Source organism: Caloenas nicobarica, chromosome 4, assembly GCF_036013445.1.
Source record: "Caloenas nicobarica isolate bCalNic1 chromosome 4, bCalNic1.hap1, whole genome shotgun sequence".
Taxonomy (NCBI): Eukaryota; Metazoa; Chordata; class Aves; order Columbiformes; family Columbidae; genus Caloenas; species Caloenas nicobarica.
The window spans coordinates 6,716,369-6,743,092 of record NC_088248.1 but is presented as its reverse complement, the minus strand read 5'-3'; the positions used below and the strand labels follow the sequence as shown (position 1 = coordinate 6,743,092).

Genomic DNA, 26,724 nt, shown 5'->3' with positions numbered 1-26,724 from the left:
CCAAATCCACTCAAAAAAACCCCAATCGTATCTCTTTTATTTCAAATACACAGTCATTAGTAGTTCTAAATCGCATCTGTGACTTGCAACCCTCATTTAGCAAAGATCTTGAATCTTTATATATGGAGAAACATAACAGGCACAACTATTTTTAAATATTCCCAAAACACAGAAAAATCTATGTAAAATGTAAAAGCCACAGGAAGGAAAAAAAAAATGCCTAGTTTACCCCTTAGCTTTCTGAATTGCCAAACTTCTACTCCCTTTAGAACCATAACTGTTTTCTTCCTGTACTTTAATCTAAAATTCGATTCAATATCAATAAAGGACTAAAATACCAAACAGTGGTTCAGTGTAATTGGTTTCAGCCATATGAATGGTAACTGCTTATAAATACTAAATTACTAATGAAAACTAATCTTATCTCAGATTTACCCGAAGAAAAAATGGGAAGGATAAATTCAAGGGGTTTTTTTGCTTAGAAGTTTGTATTATGATGCAGCCATGCCAAGATGATGAGGTCATCATCTTTACATATTTACTCGTTATAATTATTATGTTCTGAAATACAGAATTAATTTATCAGATGGTATTCTCTGGCAAGAAAGATTTAGCACTTCCCCAAAATGTTTTACCACTAATAGTCATACAGTCTCAAGTCATGAACAAGGTACGATCCTTCTTCAGTCTCAAAGCCAATGATTTTACCTCTTCCTGATAGAACTGTACAGATAAATATATTTGGGGGTCTAAGTATCTTCTCCTTCTCAGCTGAATTCCTTAGTTACAAAAGAAATTCACTATTTTGACTTCACCAACGCTATGACATTTGGACTCTGTTGGTAGTCTGGAATTTGATAGGGGTAGTAACTAGGTAGACTATTTAGTAACTAGGAGACAATTTAGAAATAAAATAATAAGGTTGGGCCTGAAAAAGAAATTTCCATCTCAGTCTTGTATGGATTTATATGTTGCAGGGAGAAATCACCAATTTATATAACCAACCAAGATGGATCTCTGTAAATGATTTCTTGTGGCACTATTTTACATTTGTAATTTCATAGAAAATCACCTTCTGCAGTTGGTTGAACAAACTGGCATGTAGACACTCCTGCCACTGACGGCAATATAATTACTATTCAAAGTGTACGCACTAAAGGGGTGTTGGGAGCGTCATATCTGGGGCCTGGTTCTGCAGGTTCTCTCAGTAAGACACTGTGAAATAGATGGAGCAGTCCTGTGATCAGGCAGAATAAGTCAGGTGGGCTGTAGCGATGTTCACAAAACCATTCAGTATGTTTGCACTCAGGTCCCACTGCTGCATATAGTGGATAAAACACACATGTCCAGCGAAAACAGGAAACAGAATTTTGTTCATTTAAGAGGGAATTGCTGTGTGTGGCGGAACTGGGTCCAGCTGTATATTTTTACATTCACAGATACTACAGAAATTGGTGAGAACTCCTTTGACAAACGTATTGTTTCAGCCACGACAGTCACAGACAGAACGCTGAACTTTAGCGCTTCAGGGGCCTACAGGTAATGAAACAAAATGATTTGTCACTTCACTGAAGTGGTAATTCAGTGGTAATTGCTAAAATACAATTTACAATACAATCCTAAAATCTTCCAAAAGTAGCAGAATGAGTCATTTTGCCACCATTTACAACAGGGAAAATAAAGTCTCCATCTGTTCAGAAATATTTTCGTTAAATGAAATCTACACAGTTTTCTCAATATCTGATCATGCATTGCATGAAATAATTAAAAAAAAAAAAAAATCTCACCATGGCTGTAGCATTGATCTGATTCAATCTACAATTATTTGCAAGCAAAACTTAAAAGCACCCCAACAAGATCTGCATACCACAAGCACCAAAGCTGAAATAGAACACTGAAATGGAAATGATCTTCATCGAAACAGATTAGCATTACACGGAACTTAAAGAAAAAATAACATTCCTTAAACCAGAAAAAGTAATGGTGTAGGGGAAGGGAAAGGAATAAGATTTTTGTTTGGTTGGTTTTGTCAGAGCAAAGCACATGAAAAGTTAAATTTGTGAAAACAATTCCAGTTTCAGAGACAAAGAACAGATAAAAGTTACAGTCTCTCAAAAAAGATTTTTGGGTCTTTTTCCAATTTTCGGTCCACCTGACAAGAAGCAGGAGACAACGTGGGGTGGTACACTGGTAACTGAACACCGCCTCTTATAAATTTTTTTTCAAATACTGTCATGATAGCTAATGAGCCAATACATTTATTATAAAATAGACAGTTATCTCAGAATCTATTATTTTATTTTTGTGCACTGAGTATAGGAAATACTTTAAATTTTTCAAATGAAGTCTTTAAAAAAATCATGATTATTTGCTACTACTGCTTTAATATACTTTCTAAGTGTTTTTTGCAAGCCAAGAATGCAAAGTCATATCCTGAGAGAATGCAGCACCTTCTGTCTTTTCTCACCTGGAAGCTTGTTCATAACTTCCATCAGAACATTAATACAAAAGGGTATAATATGGTAAGTCAAAGAATACTAGAATATTGCACATAATGAAGAAATCACTTTACTTATTCCAAATATTTGAAGTGCCATGTAATTCGCTGTCCTTGTGAGTAACGAATTTCCCACTATCTTAATGATAGCTTCTTGCATTTCTTTTCCCCAGAAATCACTAACACCTGACCAAGAAACTAAAATCTCAGGGATCAGCTTGCTTTGGCTGTTAATTGCACAGGAATGACCCAACAGAAGGCAGCTGCTCTTACTCAGAATGGCAATAAATTACAAACCTGAAACAGAACTGATTACCAAAAGGTAAAAATTGAGTCATGCACTGCTGTAGCTCTAACATGTTTCCCCACAATGGGAAGGCTGGTACCCCAGATGAGGGTTAAGCCAAATTGTGTTCTTGGCAAAGTCTTCAGATTATAAATATTATTCATTGTTAAAAAAAATAATCACAGAAAACCTTCTGTGTTTTTTCTAAAATTATTGCAATGATCCTAATAATGAGGTGGGCCAAATACATTTGTATGCTCTTAAGTCAGCCTGGACCAAAGCTGGTCCAATCTCTGCAATTTAGCCTGATTGCTTCCAGCTGCCATTAGATTTTGCCCTTCAAAGAGAGCTACAACAAACAATTACAAGCAGGACAAAGGCTGCATGCTGAAAATCACTATTACAAATAGCCTGTGCTTTTAATGTAAGGTAAACTGGCAATAGCAGCAATTCAGTGAACTTTACAAAGACTTGATTATTTTTAGAGAATGGTGGAAGAAAAAAAACAGGTGAAGCAACAAAACCCAGCAAAATGTAAACCCTCTATCTCATATTGATAATTCTGAAAGAAGAAAAGCGTTTCTATACCATAGTTCAGAACAGCAAGAGGTGAAATGTGAAGAAACTCAAATTTTCCAAGTGTTATGTGAAGACAGCAATTTAATGTCCTGTTCATAAACATTACTTTTTCCTTTATATATCAAGGTAAATTCATTACTGAGGTAGTTTACACAACAGCTACAGAAATTCATACCAATTAGCCTGCGTTCAGGTGGAAGCTGAACAGCTGTCTGATCTGCAAATCTGCAAAGGATCATGTGCTCCTAGAAAAAAAAAAAAGTAAAGAAATTTGGTCCAGTAGCATTTCCCTCTTCCAAATAAAGTAAGAAAAACAAAATTAAATGTTTAGAAGTATCAAAAATGCTACCATGTTGAAGACTATATTTCTAGAAAAATTATTTCTGGGCAAATCCTAAATTTTGATACTGCTGTGGCTTGTAAATTCGCATGTACATCAAGTGTTTGTAACCACGACCACACTTCTACTAATGAGTGTTTCTCGCTAAATTTTCTCTAATTCTCTGCAGCAGTTGAATTGGATGCAATGTATACACATAGGGTTCTTCAAAGACATGTTGCAAACTAATTTTGCCTTCAATTACTGACAAGCAATACGTATGTCTTTTAGCACAGTCAACATGGGGCAGCATCTCTGCATCAATAAGCAGCCAAGACAAAATTTGTAAATCGGTGATTTGAACTGGGGCACATTTCTCCCAAGCAGTGAGTTTGAATCTCAGAAGGATCACCTTGTGGGTCCAAATTCTTCTGCTCCGCGAAATCCATTCAGCCTCAACCCAAAAGATCCCAAAAGCAAAATTGATAGTGAAGGCAAAATACACCTGGCTGCAAATAGGAAAGCTTCCTACATCAAAATGAGCACGATTCACTTTCAAACTATCCCTGCTCCACTTTCAAGTTTCTGCAGAGGCTTCTACAGCAGCTGCTGTTGATTTCTCCCTGTCTTGTCACCCAAGGTGGGGTGCAAGCAGGCAGAATCCCATTCCCATTTGCCTTCAAACACCCTCCGTGCTATCAGAATGGCTCCTCGAGGCCCGGCCAAGCCAAGGAACACAAGTTAGCCAGATGGTGAGGGAAAACGCCTCAAAGGTGTAGCAGCGAAATTAATGCTCTGATGACAGCTGTGCTCTTTAGGACAGCTGCAATATTAAGTACAGGACAGAGGAAATCAGAACCATTTTAGAACTGTACACCATTCCCTATAATGTCATGGGGAGAAAATAGAAACAGACAACAGCAAAAAGTGCTCTGCTAAGCAAAGCTTCCGGAGCTATAGTTCTCAAAAAAAAAGACATGTGTCTTGCATCAAAAAGAAAACTCCTTTTTTTTTTTTTTCTTTTCCTTTAATTTTTGCCTGATATAGAACCACAATTTTAAAGGTTTGGTTCCTTTAACAGATGGAGAGATCAACTTCACCTAAGGATATTTCGGCTTCCTTCAGTATCCTCAATTAATGATACTTACTCTAGCTTTTTATTAGGGGGACACAAACATCCGGAAGTCTTTGTTTCACACAAAAAAATGAATGAAATCCCATCTTCATATTAAATCAAGATGGTAACTCCCTCCACAGTACACTCCACCCAATCCATAAATTTAATAGATACCTGACCACAAAAAAGTTTGCGGAAATATTATAAAATAAAGTATTATCACTACTTGGTACTCAAATATTACCCATTTAAATAAATCTACCATATCTTGTTCCCTACTACAGCTCATTCACATGAAGGTTTGCAGCTCACAGCTCCATAAGAAATAAGCAAGCAAAATGAGAGTATTTATAGCACGTTTAAGACTTATACACGTTACACCTGGTCAGTTCAGTTCAAATATGGTTATTTTTGTAGTACAAAAGAGCTGAAAACATTAAACCCAGATCTGACTACTGGAGAACGGAGGAGGAGGAGAGCCACAGGCAATGTGGCTGCTGTTGGGAGAGAAGAAGGAGCGACAGGCAGCTTGGGGAGAAAAAGAGGGATGCAGCAGAGAGGAAGAAGATCCGTGTTAGCACAGAACCCCTCAGCAGCCTTCAGACACCCAACACAACCCAGCTCTTTGCAACATCAGGTCTCAGCGCATCTGACTAGAGCAGAGCCAAGGTAAAACCTGCACTGACTCTAGTGCCTTGGCTTCCTACAGAGATGATCTAAAAAGTTAAACTAAGAGCTTAAGTTATGACTACATCATTTCCCCATGACACAGTCATTAAATTGTCACATTCCTTGTTGGCAGAAATAATAAGAAAAGCATTTCTAAGATCACGAAGATAATAATTATCAACTGACCAAACTTTGTATGTGCATAAACAGTTAACTGATCTACTAGAACACCAGTGCCTCCAATTCCTATTAAGTTTTCTAAGCTGTATGTGCAAAGTTATCCAGTTTTACTTTCCAATTCTATAGGGAAAGTGTCTTGACAAAGAGTCTCAAAATATGTCATGGTAGAAATCTACAGCTATCATAACCTCATTCTTTGCAGCTATAAACTAATGAATTACAGCATGATGTTCTCATCAAAAAAGGTTTGGAATTGCCAGACTCCTGGATGTCTTTTTAGATCTCACTAAAATGAAAGATAAATGAATTTAAAACGGGAACTGGAGGGGGGTGACACAGACAAAGTCTGGCTAACACATGGCAGCTTTGGCTACTAGCCAATAACCTGTTACAATTTATTAATATGAAATATAAAAATACATATAGCTAGAAGTATAACAAAAGTTATTTATAACTAGGATTATTTGAGGCACCGACCAGCCTAGACCATTTGTATAGACTCTTACATTATTAAGAGCAGCAATATTTTTTAGCATTGCCCTTGGCCCCTGTGTGCTTCTGCAACACAAATAATAAAATGCTGGAACTTCTATAGTGTTGACACACCTTGTGATTTAAGCCTCCATGGATCAACAGATGGAGAAAAAAAAAACCTCACTGAGCTTTAATGAGATTATACACACTATCCTCTCTAAGCATCTTTGGCTTTATAATTGTCACCATCTCCCTCTGTACTGTCAACAGTCTACTTTTAATAATATGTTAGTAAATAAACTTTTTCTGAACTGAAACTCCGGTTCTTCATGATTATGCATTAGAAACTTATAAATGTCTTGAAAAGAATGCTAATCAAACGATAATGGCAGGTCCAAATCCACTGTGCTGCTTTTATCATCTCAATCTATGGCCACTTATTTCCATGTAAATTAGCAAAGTGTACATAAACCAGACTGTCATGAAGATAAGATTAGTGTATTACCAGATAACTGAACTTCCCTGTATAAGATGGCTGGAAATTTTCTGATTTTTTTAACATCCTCTTACTTGAGGATTAAAAAGGATAATCTCCATTTTCCTACTACATATAACATCTTTGCTACGCTCACTGTCCCAAAAAACATTTGGATATTAGAAATACCGTCTCTCATACTTCTCTTACAAAGGATTATTCTGCATATCCAAAATGTATTTCTACATTGTAAACACCAAGGCCATTCTCTAGGATTTGACATGTAAACTTGGTAAGGTTTCTATATAGCCTTGCTTCTCTGAAATGGAGAAATTTTCTTTCCATACCACAGTAAGGGCATCTAACCTTCAAATTTCAGGCTGCTTATCAGTGACTAGTTTAAAAGCACTAGACAAAGCTTAGCAGATAAGTACCAGTTGTCTGCTGTCCACCTCTCTGCTCTGATCCTTTTTCACTCTCCTGTTACCTGTTATCTTCATTCTCTCAGATCTGCATGCCTCGGTGATTTTTTATCCCACTTCTGTCTTTTTTTCCAGACTATCTCCACACAGATCCTGGCTCCCCAGGGTCAAAACACACTTGAGCATTTTTGAATTAATTTTGAGTAATGTTTTTTAAAAATACTGTATGAAATTCTTGCCGATAAGTTCTTCCTACTCACTATGTCCAATCTTCTAGACATAAATTAGAGGGAGAAACCTAATGTTTATTAGAAAATAATATCTATAAAAGCAATAATTTTACCTAAAAAATGATAAGACATTCCCACAGTATATACAATTGTATTTAAGACCTAAATAAATTGGTATCCTGTAATTGTTAACTGATAAATGTTCAAGTATCTTAGGAATATCTCACTTATAAATGATGATAAAGTTATTTTGTGGAGAAACTATTTAATTTTATTGAAGAATAAACGCCTTAAAAAATGGATGGTGGAGAGAAACACAATAACATCTGTTCTACTAATGAACATTTCACATAACACAAGCTCATCCTTGCAATTAAAAGGTAACCACTTATTTGATAAGACAACCAATGAAATGCAGGAAAGTGCACATAACCCTCTCTCCGCGCCTCCCCCTCTTTTTACATACCTTGTAGGACAATATTTCTTTGAACTGATGACTGAAAAATAAAATAGACCAGTTCAATTAACATCTATAAAGCAGAGGTGGAAAACAGAGCAATCATTACATACTTGAACATATTTTAAACAAAATAGCAATATCTGTATCCTACAGAAGGCATCAAGAGAAAAACAGAAACCATTACAGTTCCAGTTCGCTAGAAAAGGAAAAGTGTATTTGGTGTTGTCTTTTTTTTTCCTACTGTATTATTCATAAAAATTCTCTCTTTAAATCATTATAAATGCGAACACAGATTTACTGGCATTTCCACGTTGTCACATAAATACTTTATATTACATGTGCAGAACCTCTAGACATGCATATATTTTGTTTGCATCACAGAAGTAAAGTCCCTCTAGAATGGAATGGAGTATAGAACACAGACAATATGGGGTATGGGCAGTCTATCATGTTTTATGATCATATCGAATAAGCAAAAAAGAGAAGAATGAAAGCCTAAAACATAGCTCAAGCTAGAGCTGATAATTTTCTACATAGTCCTATGATGTCACGTTCAAAATTTTGGCAAACACAAAACCATAATTTGCAATCTTGCAGCATCTGGAGCAACAAAGTTTTCTAACACAGTAACCATTTCTAGTCTTCATGATTTACGAACATAACTGGTCAAAAGCTAAACAGTATCCAGTCAATTTTAAAACAAGTCAACAGAGAAAAGCTATTTGCTTGCTAACTTCAGAAGGCTGAAAATTTTATTGTCTCTGCCTTAAGAATACTAATTTGTTTTAGTGTGTCATACGAGAAACAAAAAGGGACACACATAAAGGGATGGAAGAATCAAATCGACTAAGTAAACACTGTTAATGCAAAGTTTATCAAACTGACAAATTCTAAATATTTGCTTTCCATGCACTTCTTTGAAAGTACACTTCGATATTACAGAAAAACACAAAAATATTTAACATGAATCCATAAGATTTTTTTTTAGATTTGTTGATTCCTTTTACGCCAACAAGTTTCGGTTTCTTATTTTAGCAAATATATACCTAAGACAATGTTGTAGTTCCTAGTATAATTAAATCTGATTCATCTTGGACATTCAAAATGCAAAGCTCAGCTTTATGAAAAAACAAAACAAAACAAAACCAACCAAACAAAAAAAGCCAACACCACAATCCACCTAGTTCTGCCTCAGAAGGCTGTTAGCCTCTTCTGACACTTTATGCTTACCTTTTACCTTTTATTTATATCAAAGGCATTAAAATTCTTACGCCTAAAAATACCTAAGTATCTCCAACACGACAGATTTGAAGAATACGAAATATCTGCACAGTCCATTGAAAAAGCATTTAAAATATGAACTGAAATACAGGAGAGCTTGTCTACTTGGGAATAAATCAGAAGCGTTTCACAAGAAGTTAACTGTGGTATAAAGCAGACCCATTTCTTTAAGCTGATTGCTTACATCTTTCTCCCAACATTAAAATGTCAATTCCCGTTCTTACAGTAATTTTCATGAGTTTTCTATTAACTTTGTGATTTCAAGGTAAAAGGTCTGCATATTACATAGATTCCTACATACTGTATCTACTATGTTGATGGTATAAAGTCTTCCGAACTATGAATTGATAAATGCAGAAAAAAATAACCCAGGAATTACCAGTCTGTCTCCCTTTCATGACAAGATTGCAAAGAGAAACAGGAGGAAACAGTTGCATTATAATTGTGAACCAACTGAGCCTAGACATTGCAATGATCTTCAATTGATTAATTCTAGACTCTTGATATTTTCTTCATTTAAGTTGATACTTTAAAGCTTATCTTGTTAGCTTCAGTTTACCTTCGTGGATATTTAAACTTCACTGTGTTTTGAATGAAGCCATAACAACAAGGGGAGATGACAAAGGCTGCCCGTGCCTTGATGCAGTGTTCAATCACCATGTCTGTTGCCACACCACATGCATGCAGAGCCACCTAGAGTGTTAAAAACAAAAAACAAACAAACAAATTCTTTATAGCAATATTCTAAATACAATCCCCTTGCAGCATTTTTAGGTTGACTGAGTTACTTAAATAGATGAGGAAGTTTTTGCAATGAAAGCTGTTATGCCAAAGGCCTAGTCCTTAATTCCTCAGCTTTCCATTCCTCTCCTTCGTACCTGAGGAAAATTTATGGTCCATTCTGTTAACAAGGGAACCATCAATACTGAACAAGGGTCACTCACCGAAAGAACTCTAAAGGTAGGTGCACTGCATTGTGATACCAAATAAATTAAAAACGAAGCTCTAGAAAAATATTAAAAGAAAAACTACTGTGGTGATTAGTCAAAAGTTCTTGCCAAGCAAAAAAGACTTAGAAATACAAAGAACTACTTCAAAACTGGATTTTGACTTAGCAGTAATGGAAGTAACAGATACACCTGAAGGCCACATTTAAAGGACAACATTTACCCATAAATTTTGATCATTTGATCGTAAGGTGTTGAGTAAAAACTTCAAAAGACAAACACTGTGGGGGAAAAGCATCAAATACAACTTGCCTTCCTTTTTTTTCCCCCTCCCTATTATTTTCTTTCTTTTTCTTAGTGATGGGCTTTCAAACTAAAACTAGAATGCCCTTCAAACACAACAGCTACTTGCAAGCATTGATGTGTGTTTGGCCAACGCATGGATTGCACCCCAATTCTTTACGCTCTCCTCCAGAAAGGCAAGTTATTGCTGTACTCAATATATTGCAAAGAAAGGCAAGCAGCTCTCTCCTCTCAATACTTGCTCAAAGAGTAGGCCTGGTGCATACAGACTACTCTATGTTTTCATTAAACTAAGGGCATTTTTAAGGCACATTTTTCATTTTAGGCAGTGGTGCAGATTTGTAAATCTGCATCATTTTCTTTGCCTTTTATTCACTGCAAATTTAGGAAAAAGGTTTAAAATGGCAAAGCTCAGATGTCAGGGTTCAAAGTTGTTTTTCAAGGTACAGCAACTGGAAGATAAAACCTTTGCTCTCAGACATAGATTAAAACAGAGACTTTTTTTTGCAGACTGCTTGATGTAAGCTCAGCTGAGCAGACAATTAATCATCAACTGAACTATAATGGTTACAAATATTTTTGTCTCAAGCAGAACATTAAAAATTAATAAGAAAATAATTTCGCAACGAAAGTTTTCTGTTCGTATGAATTTAACAACAAAAAACCCCTACTTTAACACCAGAAATAGATTATTAATATCACAGCTATTAGGTTATCATGGAATATAATTATAGTTACTTCCTCATCTACTCCATTTTCTCCTCAACATGGTCAGGCAGCACTCATATTTTTGTATTTGATTAGAGCAGACACTTCTTTCTTCACTCATGTAATACAGAAGCGATGCCAAATTGCAACAAATCACAAACAGAAAACTTAATACAGACTAATATAAGAAGGGAGCTTCTCATAGCATCAAAAATACCTGCCTGTAAGGACAGACAGAGTTTTCTTCTCTCTGATACGTTACTTGTTTTAAGAATAATTAACCAGACACTGAAGTTTTGAAGTGGAAATGTTATAATCACTTACCCCAATGTTAAAAGTCCCATTAAAATAGTCTAAATTTGCTTGAATGAACCAAATGTTGTTTAAACCTAGTTCATCACTTCTGTCTTTAGCACGGATCAGAGACAACTCCTTATTTTCTATGAGCACCACCTAGATTTCATACATAGGAGAAAGTAAGGCAAAATAATACTGAGAAATCAAAGTACAACATAGCAAATAAGCACAAAACTTTGTAGTTTAGTTGAGAAAACTTCTAAATTACTTGTAGCAGATCTTCAAAATGATTAGCAGGAAATCCAGCAGCAATGGAAAGCATTTAATACTTGCCAATATCAATCAGTTTGCAAATATTGTATATTTTCCTATAACTTCTGTTTTCTCAGGAAAGCACCACACACATTTGGGATTATGCTAATAATGTGCATGTTTCGAATCTAAGTCCCCTGCTGAGACAACTGTGTCTTCATATTTATTCTCCCTACATGCACACCTTTTTAAGACAATTATCAGAGACCAAAAGCTCATACCATCTATAATTTTTATTTAGAATTTACCTGACATGACGGCATCATGTGAGCAAGAACAATTCCAACATGACCCTGCGAAAACAAAAACAAACAACAAAATCTGAGTCACTTTTCAGTGTCCTGTGTTGTTGACTCATTACGTGATAAGCATCCCCCAACCAGTGACAGAATCTTTGAAAGCAGCTAAAATTACAGCATTCGTACTTTTGCTTTGATTTGTGGCAGCAGCCACCTAGAACTGCAACGATGAAAGCTGAAAGAAATTACATAATGTAAATTAAAATATACATTACCCCTCCACTGCAAAAATCCACAATCACATCTCCAGGCTTAGCAAGCTTTGCCACCGCTGCTACCAAATTATTCAATTGTTGCTGCTTCCTCAGAGCTCGGTCTCTAGACATCTTTCCTGGGGGTGACAGAGAAAAATGACCAAGTAGTGATCAGCAGTTCTCAACGCTGATATTTTCAAATGGGCAACAGCAAAGCATTGCAAATGAAACTTATGGCTGAGACTAAAAACAGTCTGGAACACCTGGGCATCCAAAATCTACTTTGAGCTAAATTCACAAATATTTGGTAGAGCTTTCTCTGTACCTTTAGCATATTTTAAAATTTACTTTCCGGTTGTTGCTGTTAGTGTATCCTTAGGAACAGACTCGTATAAACTTAATATAAAGTAATCAAATTGGTGTAAGCTCTAGCCTGATGATATTCCAAACCTGTGAATCATGCCCAGACACAGAACTCAAATCCATTCACAGTAAGGCTGCCAAAATAAATCCTTATTTATCTATACATTATACTTAAGCATCTTGTTTTTAAAAGTTGTACTCTTTCTCCTGTCAATTTTAAGTTTTCATAATAAGCAGCCTTCTCTATTTAAATGACTGTATGTGCAAGGAGGTACTTCTTAAAGCAACTACTCTTGTGTAGCAAAGCGGGGCTTTCCATCGCATCTGTAACACAACCAGAAATGGAAAAACTATTAATTTCTTTCAAATATGCTTGCTAAAGTTCAACATACAGTTGCTTCAGATTTAAGGAATAGGTTAGTCAGCATTTACATACTTGTGAAGATGTATTTTGTCTCAGTGGGGCTAACAGAATGCTAATGGATCCATTTAATACTCTTTTTGTTTGTCCAGAAAGCAGAGTTTGACACAGATATTGACTGTAAAAATATTCATGAGCTCATCTTTACAGTAAGAAAAAAGGTACTGATCTCTCTTAACCAGTTTTCATGAAGGTTTAGGTGTACCAAACAATCCTAATGTTCTCTGAAATATGAACTTATTTTCTACTTGGAGCACCATATTTTATTTGACTATAAGCACACTCCAGTTTTGTACTAAATTCATTAACTTTGTCTATTAAAAATAATTTTTCCTAGTACTGAGAAGTAGTTTAGAATAAAACCTACAAATTAGTGATGTTTCCTGGTTATTAAAAAAGCAATTCAAATCATCATCAATTGCATTTATTATACAGTTTACTGTCTAAATCTCTATCATGAAAATGTATTATTTTGTGTTATATTTTATTCTAAATAACATTTCACTTTACAAATAATTAATCAAATTCAACAAACTCAGATAAAATTATCACTACATTGCTCCAGGTAGCATGAGAAAAACACAAAACAAAACATGAACAAACCAAACCAAACACCAAAATGACACTTTTCAAGATATTACATTCTATTAATATACTGTCAGGGCAAAGGAAAGAGAAAAACTGACAGCAGAAGGCAGAGGAAGTAGGACTGAGTTAATTCTGCACAGTTACTGCACAGACAGTCATTTAAAAAACAGAGTAATGACATTTTTTTAAAGTATTCCAGGGAACTGCACTACATGGTGACATATTAAAACATGTACAACTTCTTAATGGAAATTAAGAGACTGAACACAACCTCCTCACTTCATATCAACTTTGCAAGTATAAATATAAAATAAATATTAAAATTAAACCACTGTTACATTTCAAATACTTTTTATACTTTGTGAAAGTTACCATAAAGAAGAATCCCAGAAAATTAAGCTTTCTTTTGGCAAAAATGTATACAAGGGCTGTGGTTAGGAAACCTTTACCACATTATATAAAATGATAAATACATTTAAAGAAATCATCTCTTTCACATGAGCAGATCCTTGGAAAAAACTTTTATTTAACACTATACTGGAAACCCTAATGCCTTTTGTGCCAAATATCTACGTGAACTGCTCCACCATTAGCTTATCAAACGGAAGCATGAAAATTAGAGACAAATGTTCCAATGTTCTCAACACCTACAGTTCTAATTGCGGCCAATGGAAGATGCAGACATTCCAGCATGTGCAAAATCAAGTGCTGTCATGGTGTTTAAGCTAGAAACTCAGCTTGTGTCAGATGAAAAAACCTATAGTTTGTTAGGTAGACAGGTATTATGATATTAATACCTAGAAAATCCTATAACTAAAAACCACACAAGTACATTCTCTGCATACATGTGTATGTATGCATATATGCATGTACCCACACAATCACAATGTATTGTTTTGAGTTTTAGAAAGTAGCTGTTGTCCTGCACATAGCTTTAATCTAATGGAGGCTACCTGAGCAATAAGTGGAAAATCAAGAAATCTGATTTTTATTTGTCTGCTGTATCCCCGCCCCCCACCTGAAATAGAGCTCTAGCAAGGGGGAGGGCATAATTAACAGGGACTTTTATCTTTATAATACAGGCTACCACTTGGGTTTGTTTTCATCAGTCAACAGATCTTATTGGTTTTGTTGCAATTATTTCAATTGTACCTCATAAAGTACTTAATAAAATAGCTGTTGCTCTAAAACAAAAAAGGAATTACCATATGACTTCCCCTTTTACGGAGGCAGCAATAAACTGAGTTACATTTGAATTCACAGAATCACAGTATGGTTGGGGTTGGAAGGGACCTCTGGAGATCATCCAGTCCAACCCACCTGCTAGAGCAGGTTCACCAGAGCGGATCACACAGGAATGTATCCAAGCAGGTTTGAATGTCAGAGAAGGAGACTCCACAGCCCCTCTGGGCAGCTTGTTCCAGGGCTCTGGCACCTCAAAGGAAAGAAGTTTCTCTTCATATTCAGATGGAACCTCCTGTGCTTCATTTTGTGCCCATTGCCCCTCATCCTATTGCTGGGCACCAACAAAAGGAGTCTGGTCCCATCCTCTTGATACCCACCCTTGAGATATTTATAAGCATAAATAAGATCCTATGTCAGCCTTCTCCAGGCTGAACAGAATTCTTTTATCTGATAAGCCAATGAGCAGCCAAGCAAGACCAGACTTCCATCAGATACAGTTTCCTTAGAAGCCACTAGAAGCTGTCCACGCACAGCATCTCCAGCTGACTGTCATGACCCAGCTGTCCAAGCTGTGACTGCAGCTCAGCTCAGTAAGGCTGAGCCTGCTTTAAATAGCCCCGTTTGGACACGGACAGCAATACTGCTACGACAGCTCCGCGTTTGGGGTAAGCTGGCCTTCCAAAAACCTGCTCAGCTCCCATGTTGCTAAAGACCAAGATACCAGCTTAAAATTAGATCGGCTTATCTCTATACACTGCAGGCACACTTTTAACTGTGGTATGAGCCTACTCTTGTGATATTGCAGGTCCAGAACTAGTGGATGACAGCAGCAGGCACAAAGAGCAAGAAGGAAGCAGGGACACAACTCCTGATCAGAACTGGTTCAGCTAATACCAGAAAAATGGGCTTTCCAAAAGCATGATAAAAGCATAAACAGTTTTTGGGTTGACAGAATTCAGTATGGACTTGCTGTTTTAACCATATATATATGTGTGTGTGTGTGTGTGTATATGTGCGTATATACATATATTTTTTAACCTATATATATTAAAGTATTATATTTTAAGTAAAAACAATGTAGATATTCAACATTAGTTAATATAATATAGGTACACTAGAAATATGCCAGTGTCTCATTTCTTTTCAGCCTGGACTTCCTGCATTGGCTTAATTTGATTTCCTCTTAAAACAGTTTTCCCATTGATTTAATTTCAAAAGTAACTGAGTTTGGTCAAATGAAAAAAAAAATCTGGCTCTGATTGTATACATATCTCCCTGCTTCTGCATCAGAATTTTAATGCATTAATGCTATCATGAAATAGCCTACTTTATCACAGACATAAGCAACAGAGCAAGATTTGCAAAAATACCATTAGCACTTCAGGTATAAAAATCCCCTTTCTCTCACATACGCTATCTTGGTGTAGTCTATAAAGGTCAGATAGCTATGAAAATTGACCTTTGCCAACCTAAGCAGGAATTTGGCCTGCTTACTTTCTTGTATTACAGGATTTGTTTTTGAATTGCTCAACTTCAAAACTCATCTTCTGAATATTCAACAAAAAGCAATCCAGACACAAAGAGCTAAAAATTTTTACACATCTAATCCAGTATTTACACTATTTTTAAAAATCTTGTAATTAGATTATGAAGCCTCTATATGCACTCAAATTAATGAGTGTTATCCACACTAGTATGTACTTGCTAGAACCATGCTCATCTAAGTTTTTCACATTATAATATTGCCAGCAGCAGAATCTTTAATATAACCACACATCAGCACCTCTCTAAAAACACCAGATTAGTTCCAAAATTCTGAGCTACTACACAGACAAGCTGACTGACAATGTCTGTGCATCTTTCTCACTCTGAAGCCTTTGAGATTCATATTTTCAAGCTATTTTTCCAAAATCCCAGAGTTTAGGGAATTATTTTGTTTTAAAATAAAAGCAGGCAATACTATTCAATCGTGGGATTTCAAGGAAGATATCAAACATTCTTACTGTCTGTAATGCTAAATATCTTGCTGAAAGAGCAGGTGTTGGAGCAAACACAGCATAGCAGACAGGTTTGCAACAGCTTTACAGCAGCAGTGTCAGTCCTTTTACCTTTATCTTCCACTCCTTATGTGCCCAAACCCATCCCTCACTTATAGAAAAGTGTTTGAGTAAGATGTGAGGAGGGAGACACATCAATACAAACCTTAAAAAGTGAAAGACAACAAAACTTTTGGGGAAGAATACAGGCAAAGGAAAAGCAACCTCTGCTGTGCTAAATGTGGAAAAAGGTCTCCAACCTCAAGAGTTGTGCTGTTTTAACCATGCAAAATATTATACCAAATCTCAGCAACTTCCAGGCTTGGGAGGTAGGGACTGCTCACCTTCTGCAAGATTCCTTCCAATGAAGACGTCACTGCCTGACAACAAAACAAGAAGCATATGGTTTCTTTGCCTCTCACAAGCCTAATACACTGACTGACAGCTACTGGCTTGTGGGGAAAGGGGAACAGCTAATTCCTGCTAAACTCAGTGCTCATCAGGGGCTAAGAGCAGTTATCTCTTGCAGAAACAGGAGACCTCCTTCCCCAGCATCAACCAGAGATGGGCCCCTGTTGAGGTCAGAACAAGGGCCAGAGGGCCCTGTCTTTCACGCTCGAAGCGGTTCAGCAGGATCTTGCCTCCAGGGGACCAACTCTTGGTAGATGAGAGGCAGCCTGTTCACAGCACACACAGGAACACAGCCAATTTCCCTTCCTGAGCTCCCCATGCTGAATATCTGTACCTGACTTTCAAGGAAAAGAGCTAACTGGCTCTATACAATAAGGTGCAGTCACTACTAGGTGAAGGAAAGACCAAAAGACACCTTCTGATATATATAATCTCATTCATTCTCACCAGCCTCAAAATAAGCAAAAAAAAAAAAAGAAATATTAGGTATAGTAATAATTTGGATTATTCCTGTCTCTGATTTGCTTATCAATAAGAGTGAGAAAGCCTGAACTAATAACTCAGAAAGAGGAAAAGCTGGCTTAGAAGACAGACATGATTCATTTGGCCCTGAACGGCTGGCAGCCGGACAAACAGCAGTATTTACAGCTTCAGTTTACACGTCACGTCTGCTTACTGTACAAAGGTGAATGGCTGGAGGAATCCCTCCAAAACACATACCCTGACGAAAAGGAATTTCATCCTACATTTCAAACTTTACAAAAATTAAATTCCACACTGCAAAGGGTTTGATGACTGATTCATAATTCACTGACATTTTAATATGCAGATAACCACATCATTTCAGAATGGCTGGATATGACTTCCAAAAAAAGGCATTCTGGCTAAGGTTACAGATTTCTACCTTGTCTGATCTATGCAGCAATTATCATAGCACTTATAGCTTGATCCTCTATAAATTCGGAGTTCATGAAAATTTCAGTCAATTCAATCAATTTTAATGTATAAAATGAGTGTATCTGGCATCCATGTGGTTTATGTTAGTTAAAAGGGCTGAAAAAACATTCCAGAGTTCATAGGAAATATAGGAAATACACAACTCCGTCATAAGGTTTTAATTCAGTAATAGTAACTGCTTTATCACTTAACTGTTTTCCTTTCATTTCTTATTTTTTTCTAATTGAATTTCTCAGCAAAACTGGCAGATAGGGAGGCATCAAAATGAACTACAGCTTAGAGAGTATGCTTAATTAATTCCTTCAAATACCCAGCTAACTAGGATGTTTTGTATACAGTTTTGAAGTGAGCCACCAGGTTTGGCTAAGTGCTCTTTGAATCTCTGAAGTCGAAGGTCAGTATCTGCTTCTGCCAGCTTACCAGTCTCCCACTGGAAATGCTGATGATCAGCATTGAAGTTTGGATAACCTTGAGAATTGCATTCTATAATACACGTTCGTTGTAAGAAGTACATATGACAGATTTTGCAGCAGCACACCGCAGCGAAGTACAGTTACATGTTAGTCCTTTCATATGTTTATGGTGTTCTGGGTAACCAATTTGGGTCAGAGCCAACACATATTTTAGCATTCTTGGCTTTGCCTTTGAGAAGCTCTGTAACTATGTAAAACCAGATCACTTGCTAAGCAACTCTGGCATTTACTACTATGAAAAAAACAAACAGGCTTCACAACAAATGTATTCATAAAGATAGTCAATCGGTACTCCCATCACCTTTAGAGATGTAATAGATATGTTATTTATCCACACAAATAGAATCAGGGCATTTTGCTGAATGCCCTTGTTCAACCTGCTCCTTTTCATTGTTGTCAGTAATGCAAATCAACCATTCAAATCCTTCAAAATGAGGTAAAGCACAAACTGACTATAATCAGCACAACCTACTTCTAATTTAGTGGAAGGCAAATCAATGAAAATAACAGAATAAATATCTGCTTTTTTCCTTTAATAAAAAAAATTGTGTGATCATCTGGATCACACTTCATGGTAATAGTCACCCATTACAAACAAATGCTACTTTACTGCACATGTTATGACAGAAAGATTGCGAAGTTAAACAATCCTGCCATAAATAGAAATTTTTCATGATAGGTCAAAAACCATGCAACATGCAGACAATAACATTTTATATCAAGTTTACAAAATGTAATAAAATTTCAACAAGGGGAAATGCCTCTCATAACACAGAAGTGTCAACTTGTGCTATACAGCATTTATTCACAAATAAATACATTCTGAGAAGACTTTCCAAACAAATATAAAATCTCAATTAGAGACAATTTGGATGTATCAATTTAGAAAGCTGCCTAAAGATAGAAAATATTTTAATTCTGGCTAATGCAATGTAAAATCACCACAGAAACAGTGCTGAAAACCTAACTGCGCATACAGTTCTCCACTACAAACATACATGTCCTTGACAAAAGGGCAAGAGAGTCTTTCTTTACTGATATTATTAGGAATAAAAGTGCTCAAGCTTGCAAAGATTGTCACAGGCTAACTCATCTTCCTGAAACCCAAAGCAGAGGCAAAAATTGAGTTTCCATGACAATGAATACATACAATTGGCACTTGTGGCCTAATCAATGGTTCTAATAACAAAAAGAGCTCCTTTTACTTGTGTCTTAAGCAGCTTTTTGCTGGGTGGCCTTTTGTATTATTCGTACACAGTTTATGAAAGCAAATAGCCAAGAAAATCCATAAATCTATTTGACCACTTTGAAACAGAGACCAGGATTTAAATGGAAAACAAAAAAGTTGATGAAACTGTGGGCACCAGCCCAGTACTCTAGGTTTTACATGTAAAGAATATTAGGAAACAAAGACATGATTCATTTGGCCCTTCCGTAGCAAGCAACTCCAAACAGCTGGCTGCAGGACAAACAGCTGTACTTTCAGCTTAACTTTGCACGTCACTTCTGTTTACTGTACAATCTACCAGCATCCTCAGGGTCATCTGACTAAACAGTAAGTTCATCCATAAACTTATCAACTGCATGAAAACTCTGTATTAATTAATTTAGAGGAGGAAATATAGATAGTATCTTCCTGCTCCTCATGTCAACACTCAGGTCTTTACAAAAGGGAAAACAGCGCATTTCTCTCCCTCATCTCCCCAGTATATTCTAATTACTGTATTATACTTGAACAAAACGAGACAAGCAATTTTGAGGGGCTGGAGAGTGACAGAAAATTTGGGTAGCATGGACTGAAGTCATCCAAACGGCTTGCTGAATTTCCATAAATATTTCAGAAATTGATCTGAAGCCAACAGAAGTTAAAAATTATTAACACTTTTCCAACAAAAATTAATCAGCTCAGTCAACAAAAACAAAGACTCAGGCTAAAGAAACATCTGCCTTCAGAAACTTAAAAAGGAAATATATGTCCTACTAATTGCCAGAAAGCAAGTTCATCGAAACATCTGCCTTAATGAAAAATACATGAGTAAGTACAAGAAAATAGTAAAAACATGAGGTAGTTCAAGAGTAGTATAGAACATAAACCTAAGACATTTAAACAACAGGCAAATATTTGCATGGAGTTGTGTAGAAAATGGTCTCTGATACAAAAAAACCCCAGCCAAACAAATCATCACAGCAATGCTTTTTTTGGATAAGACCTCTGGAGATATTGAGGTACAAGCTCCTGCTCCAATTAGAGCTACGTCAAGCCTCAGTCAGGTCTTGCCAGGTCTTAAAAAACCCCAAGCATGCAAATACCACAGGTCCCTGGGTAACCCATTTAAGCGCCATATGCCCTTCTACTGCAACAATCATCTCATAGAATTCTTTTTCCTTCCTCATCATCATCTGTGGATACAGAGTTGTGGTGCCCGAAAGCATGTGGATACTTTTAGTGTATTATCATCATTTAATGCTGAGGCAGAAATTGACCTAATAGGTCACCAAGTATCTGTGGCTATAGAGCTCTTCACCACCTAATAAATTGTAATAGGGGATTTCCAGCACTGAAAAAAATGAATAGTTTATATACTTTATAGCAATACGTGTCTAAGAAACACGCCAGTGCATCTGCTAAGCAATACCTCAGCTAATAGTTCTTAAAAATAAAATCTATTCTAACATACATAAACATACATATTTCTGATAACTGACTGTAGGAATGCTTTGCATCATTTACAAATGAAGACACTAAAAAATCACTACATAACAGTAGAAAAGATATTATTTTTGAAGTTATTTAACTTCTCAAAACATATGGATAACACACAAAAGTTAAGCCACTTTAGCATCACTTCCTCCTTAAAATGTCTTCCTTTATACATAAAGTAAAATTATTAAGTTTTTATTTTCTCAGGGAAGCAATCACAGTCATCACATTGATGAAAAACAGTAATTATACCACTGCTCATTACTCTTCTAACCAAGGAATGTTTGTTGTCCCCCTCTAACAGAAAGCCAAATTAAATCAAATGGGAAATTAACACAGTATGGAGCACTCGACTATGCAGCATATTTGTAATAACAAAACTGAAAGAACAGGTTAAATAGTCTTAAAATTTATTTATTTAGCTTTGTGTATATTGCACAGTAGCACAGGATGGGTCCAGACTCCTTTCAGTCATGCCCAAGGACAGGATGAGGGGCAACGGGCACAGAATGAAGCACAGGAGGTTCCGTCTGAATATGAGCAAAAACTTCTTTACTTTGAGGTGCCAGAGCCCTGGAACAGGCTGCCCGGAAAGGTTGTGGAGTCTCCTTCTCTGGAGACATTCAAAACCCACCTGGAGACATTCCTGTGTGATCTGCTCAGGTGAACCTGCTTTAGCAGCTGGGTTGGACTGGATGATCTCCAGGGGTCCCTTCCAACTCCTACCACTCTGTGATTCTGTGATATCTAATTGAATCACCTTAATGAACAATATAAAACTAAAGCTGTGATTGTACTGAAGCTCTCGTTACTCAGTTTTCACCTCAAGAAGAATACTCCTACATTTAAACAAACTACGCACATGGTTGCAGCAAGGAAGAATAAGCTCTACAAGTCACTGTAAAAATTAAATTTATTTTTTTAAAAAAGGAAGTTTCCTTATATCTTTTTAACTACCCTAAGGAACTACTGGTTTTTTAAGCAAGTATTTCCCTATAGTATTTATTAAAACAATGAACAACTTATGCAAAAAAAGTTCTGCATTCATAAAACACCTTGAACTAGATATGAGATATTGCCTAATTATTAGAGATTAACTTATCCTTGCAGGACCTTCAGGAAAAAATATAGCACAGAATCTGCTCATCTCCCTAATAAAATCATAAACAGATATGTTTGTACAGACCTGCACATTTCGAATTTGACACAAAACCAGATGAAGCTGAATCTACAAACAATCAGTCTGTTCTGCAGAAAGTCACTGCGGTAATTTTAGCCCTCCTGTTTGCCATTGCAACAGCTACAAAACTTTAAACAAAATTTCTGATGTTATGGCTCACATAGGAGTTCAACAGTCATAATCTCTGCCATATGTTTTACTTGCTCCCAAAAAGCAAGAGTCAACTGTGGCTGTAATCTTAATGCCACAGTTAAAAACATACAGAGATGTAAAATGCATGGATTAGCCATGAAACTAGAAAAAAAATGGGGGACTCGAATATAGAAAGAACAATCTAACCTTTGTTTACAAAGCAATTAAGATCCAGAATGTCAAGAAAGCTTGACTGAAGGTACAGTTTATTTTCTGCATCACATCTTACCTAACGTCATCCAAAATAAGTTACAGAGAACTTATAGATCCAATGTGCATCAAGTGGGATCACAACTGGGCCAAGCATCCGGTAACAAGCACAAGCAGAGGAATGTCAAATACGTGCTGCAGATAAGATGGAAAGTAATCCATTTGGCAGATGGTTTTTTAATAGCATAGAACATAGGATTAAGAACTGTTCTGTCTCCACTCCAATTTTATTGTTTAGTTTTTTGCTTTGTTTTGTTTTTAGAGAAACAGATTAGTTAAGAAATCATTTCCAATCTTTCAAAACCAGATGAGAGCATAGTGAAGAGATTATGACAATGCTTCACAAAAATTGTACAGCAATAGATTCTGCTCAAAAAATACACTACAGAATATAGGGACACTAACAATTTTGAAAGATTGCTACATACCCATTTATGTTGGCTTTCATATTTTTGATCAGGTAAACTGAGAGGAACCACATGAAAAAAATATTAGAAAACTGAGATACCCACAACTCTTTGCTGAATTTTACATCCTTATATTTTCTTCCTTAGGAAATTACTCTGGAAACAAACCAAGTGAAATCAAAGTACAATTCAATATATGGAGGAAATGGCAATCAGACTCTTCTAGGAAGAACAAGGGACATATTCTCCAGACATCAAGTTCTTCTGGGACAAGGACTCTAACTACGAGCACATACATTATAAAGCACAAGAAAGGATTCTAGGTCAGGTGGAAGCTAAACAAGTTACTAAATCATGCTTCAGTGCTACTACTACCAGACCAAAAATGCAGCTTCCTCGTATTGCAAAGTGTTGTTTCGATATCACCCTGGGGGCCCAAATAACACTTCTAATTCTGCACACCCTCCACTTTATTTTTTTATTTTTTACATTCAACTTGTACTGAAAAGCTTTAATTTAGATAACATTCTCTCTATCTACAGCACTGTTTGCAAGCCAAGTCAGGTTTCAGGTGTCCTTTCACTGTTAGCATAGCAGTATCTAGGCACAAGTTCCAAATTGTGTGCTAATTTCTCACAGATACAGTAGCATGCCAGTGTCTAATTCAGAGCAGACCTGTACTGCAAAGAGAGCTGGCAGGGAAACCATTGCTTCTGTTGAGAAACTTAAGTACTACAGAAATACAAACAACAGAAAAGTCCCTGACCTTAGACCTCTGCAGACCAACAGATGCCTACCATGATTAGAAAGCTCAAAATCAGCAAATATTCACAAACTGGAAGTGAAGGAAGTCACACCAAAGCCACTCCTGACTAAGGTCACGGTGACAGGCCTGAGGCAGTCCCTCTTATTTACCTGGATTGTTCTGCAGCATCCTACTGCTCTTTTCTTTATAAAGTCATGCGTTCAGGTAGACACATAGCACAAGAACAAACAATATAGAACTAAATAAATATAACTAAACAAACATTTTTCAGTGTTAGCATTGTTGCTTCATCCCTTTTTCCATTTTGCTAACTATAAAAGTAAGCTTTTTCAACATCTGGAGGACACTCTTCACAGCAGACTACTAAGAAAAAAACCAACAGTTTAACTTCTCACTGCAGAACAAACTTTGCTTTTCCTCTCACATTAAGAAGAAAAAGTTTCCTGATTTCAGAATCGAAAGAATTCATTTCCATTCAAAAAGTAACATCAACATCTGTGAAGAGCCATCTTTGGTGAACGACAGACTGCAGGCAAACTGTTAACTCCTGTTTCTGAAAATAAAAGTTCTCCATTATTCACATTACTAAGTGCATCTATTAAAAAAGAAAAAAAATCCACTGAAGGATCTAGCCAGAGAATTTGCAAATGTATGCACCAAAAAGAAAGAAACATGTTGACAGAATGTGGAGGAATATAGATACTGCAACAACCTCTACAGAGCATTGTAAAAAAAAAAAAAAAAAAAGTAATTTCACTCACACTTAGATTTATAGCAGTAATATGAAACTTGTTAAAAATAAAAACAATACTTCTGCCTATTACAGTTGACAAGTTCAAAAGAATACTAGTCAAAACAAGCCCAAACCATCAATTTAAAATATGAAAAACACTTAGAAATCTATCCATATGACTGTCAAATTTGTCATTAAAGTCCACAAAACTTCTCTTGTGCAGCAAGTCAGGCTTCCCCAGCTTACCTATGTATATTTGATACACTGGTTCATTTTTCAACTTACTGCTTCTGAACAAAGATTTAATTACATTCCTTCCCCTGTACGAGCAAAAATGAGCTACAAACAGCAAACCCTTATTCACAATATTGAAACATGCATTTTGAGAAGAGGCAACACATACACAAGCAGTTTCTGTTGATGATGCAGAAACATAAGAATGATATAGATAGATAAATAAACTTTCAAGCAAAATACACCTAACATTACTATAAAACACAACGGCAAGATGAGGCATGATTCAAGGTATTACATCTACAAATTGCCTTATTTCTTGCACAAAATAAGTCTGTCATGCTGCAAGTAACAGCACAGTGTTTTTTCCTCGAGATACTGGCCAGCTAAGTCTCATTGAACTTCCACTGAAACATGTGAACCCATCCAGGATGCAGCACAAAATGCCAGCTACTGAAAGCCCATGACATATACTGGTATTTCCCAAAGTCTTTAACTGATGAAGGATACAGAAAGGAAGATACAGCCTAGAACCATTTGCAACCTGAGCTAACTTTTAGTGCAGCCTTCAAAATAATAGGTACAAAGTCTAGGACAGCAAGGAGTGTTTGTACAAACCGGTTTAGGAGTGCACTTTTTTTTGCAGCAGCATACTCTTCCTACCAAAGGCAAGAATGCAGAAAACATGCGATGGACCCGAGAGCCAAGGTAAGAACTTTGTCCAGTTTAGCATTTCCTCATGGAAGCCCTCAGAACAGTTGATACTGCTAAGAGGTATCTTAGTCTTTGGGGGTGGGGAATGTTTTGTTTCTTATCTCTTGTAACTCAAAATGCAAGAACACAGAAAAGATCTGTAAATGGGATATCCAAAAGTGTTTAAGCAGATTTCAGAGCACTTCAATCAGACACATTAGAAAATTTCATGTAGAGAGTGCTGATGGAATGACTAAATGAACACTATCTCAACTGGTCTACTCACAATACTTACACAAGCAATTTGAACATCAACACAAAGACCAAGAACTGCATGATGGATCTGCGAAAGTTTTAAATTAACCTCCTGACACAAACTGAAATAAGAGTGTCATATCTCTGTTATCTCTGGATTTTCAGATTAATGTTCCACAAGAACAGGGCACAAATTTTATTGCTTCAGATTAGATTCGACTGACTTTAATATTGAGATTATTCTCCAATTCTTCTCCACGCAACAAGATAATCCTACAAACAGCTGAATTTCCTACTTACCTTTGCTCTTCTATACTTTAAAAGTTTCTAAAGGATGTGAATATTGCTATGGTAAGATGCCAGAAATTTGACATGAGGCATGCACCAAAAATTAACTTTTCAGAAGCTATTCCAGGCCATCTGGAGAAGATGCATTTCAAATACAAAATGATTAATACCATCTTCTCAAAAACACTAAACATACAATAGTGTGGCCTTTCCTTCGTGCAATTAATAGCTCTGAAAGTATCAGGCTACTCAGAGCAGATTATGAATCACTCAAAATAATTTTAATGGTTTTGGTTTTGTTGTTTTTCCTTCTTACACTACTAGGTTTGTGGGTTTTTTTCTTAAACATGGCAGTGCTGTCTTCCTTGAACCTTCCTTGAAACTCCTGACCACAACTGTGGCCTAAGAACTCACTTTCAGGAAGAGCTAAAATGAAACTTCTGACCTTATCCAATGTGGAATTGTATCCAAATCGAGTAATACATTCATGGTTCTTAACATGGAAATCTAAAAAGCACTGAAAGTGCAGATGGCAACCGTAAGTAACTTCGACAGAAAAAACCCTCATCTCATGTTTTGTCA

The 26,724-nt window shown here is 36.3% G+C and overlaps 1 protein-coding gene across 2 annotated transcripts in view; it reads right to left on the bottom strand.

Moving 5' to 3' along the window:
• The window catches only part of GSTCD (glutathione S-transferase C-terminal domain containing), a 55,346-nt gene that overhangs the window by 1,202 nt on the left and 27,420 nt on the right, over positions 1–26,724 (bottom strand). The window contains exons 6-12 of one of the 2 annotated variants that reach the window (XR_010606117.1): positions 12,071–12,186; positions 11,805–11,849; positions 11,272–11,400; positions 9,549–9,682; positions 7,715–7,745; positions 3,538–3,607; positions 1,073–1,533 (exon numbers count right to left, since the gene is read on the bottom strand). Coding sequence is in view for 1 of the 2 variants with exons in the window: in XM_065633941.1 (XP_065490013.1) it covers positions 3,538–3,607; positions 7,715–7,745; positions 9,549–9,682; positions 11,272–11,400; positions 11,805–11,849; positions 12,071–12,186 (525 nt within the window). In the remaining variant the exon portion in view is untranslated. The remainder of the gene's footprint in view (positions 1–1,072; positions 1,534–3,537; positions 3,608–7,714; positions 7,746–9,548; positions 9,683–11,271; positions 11,401–11,804; positions 11,850–12,070; positions 12,187–26,724) is intronic. The other variant, XM_065633941.1, reaches the window with a different exon arrangement.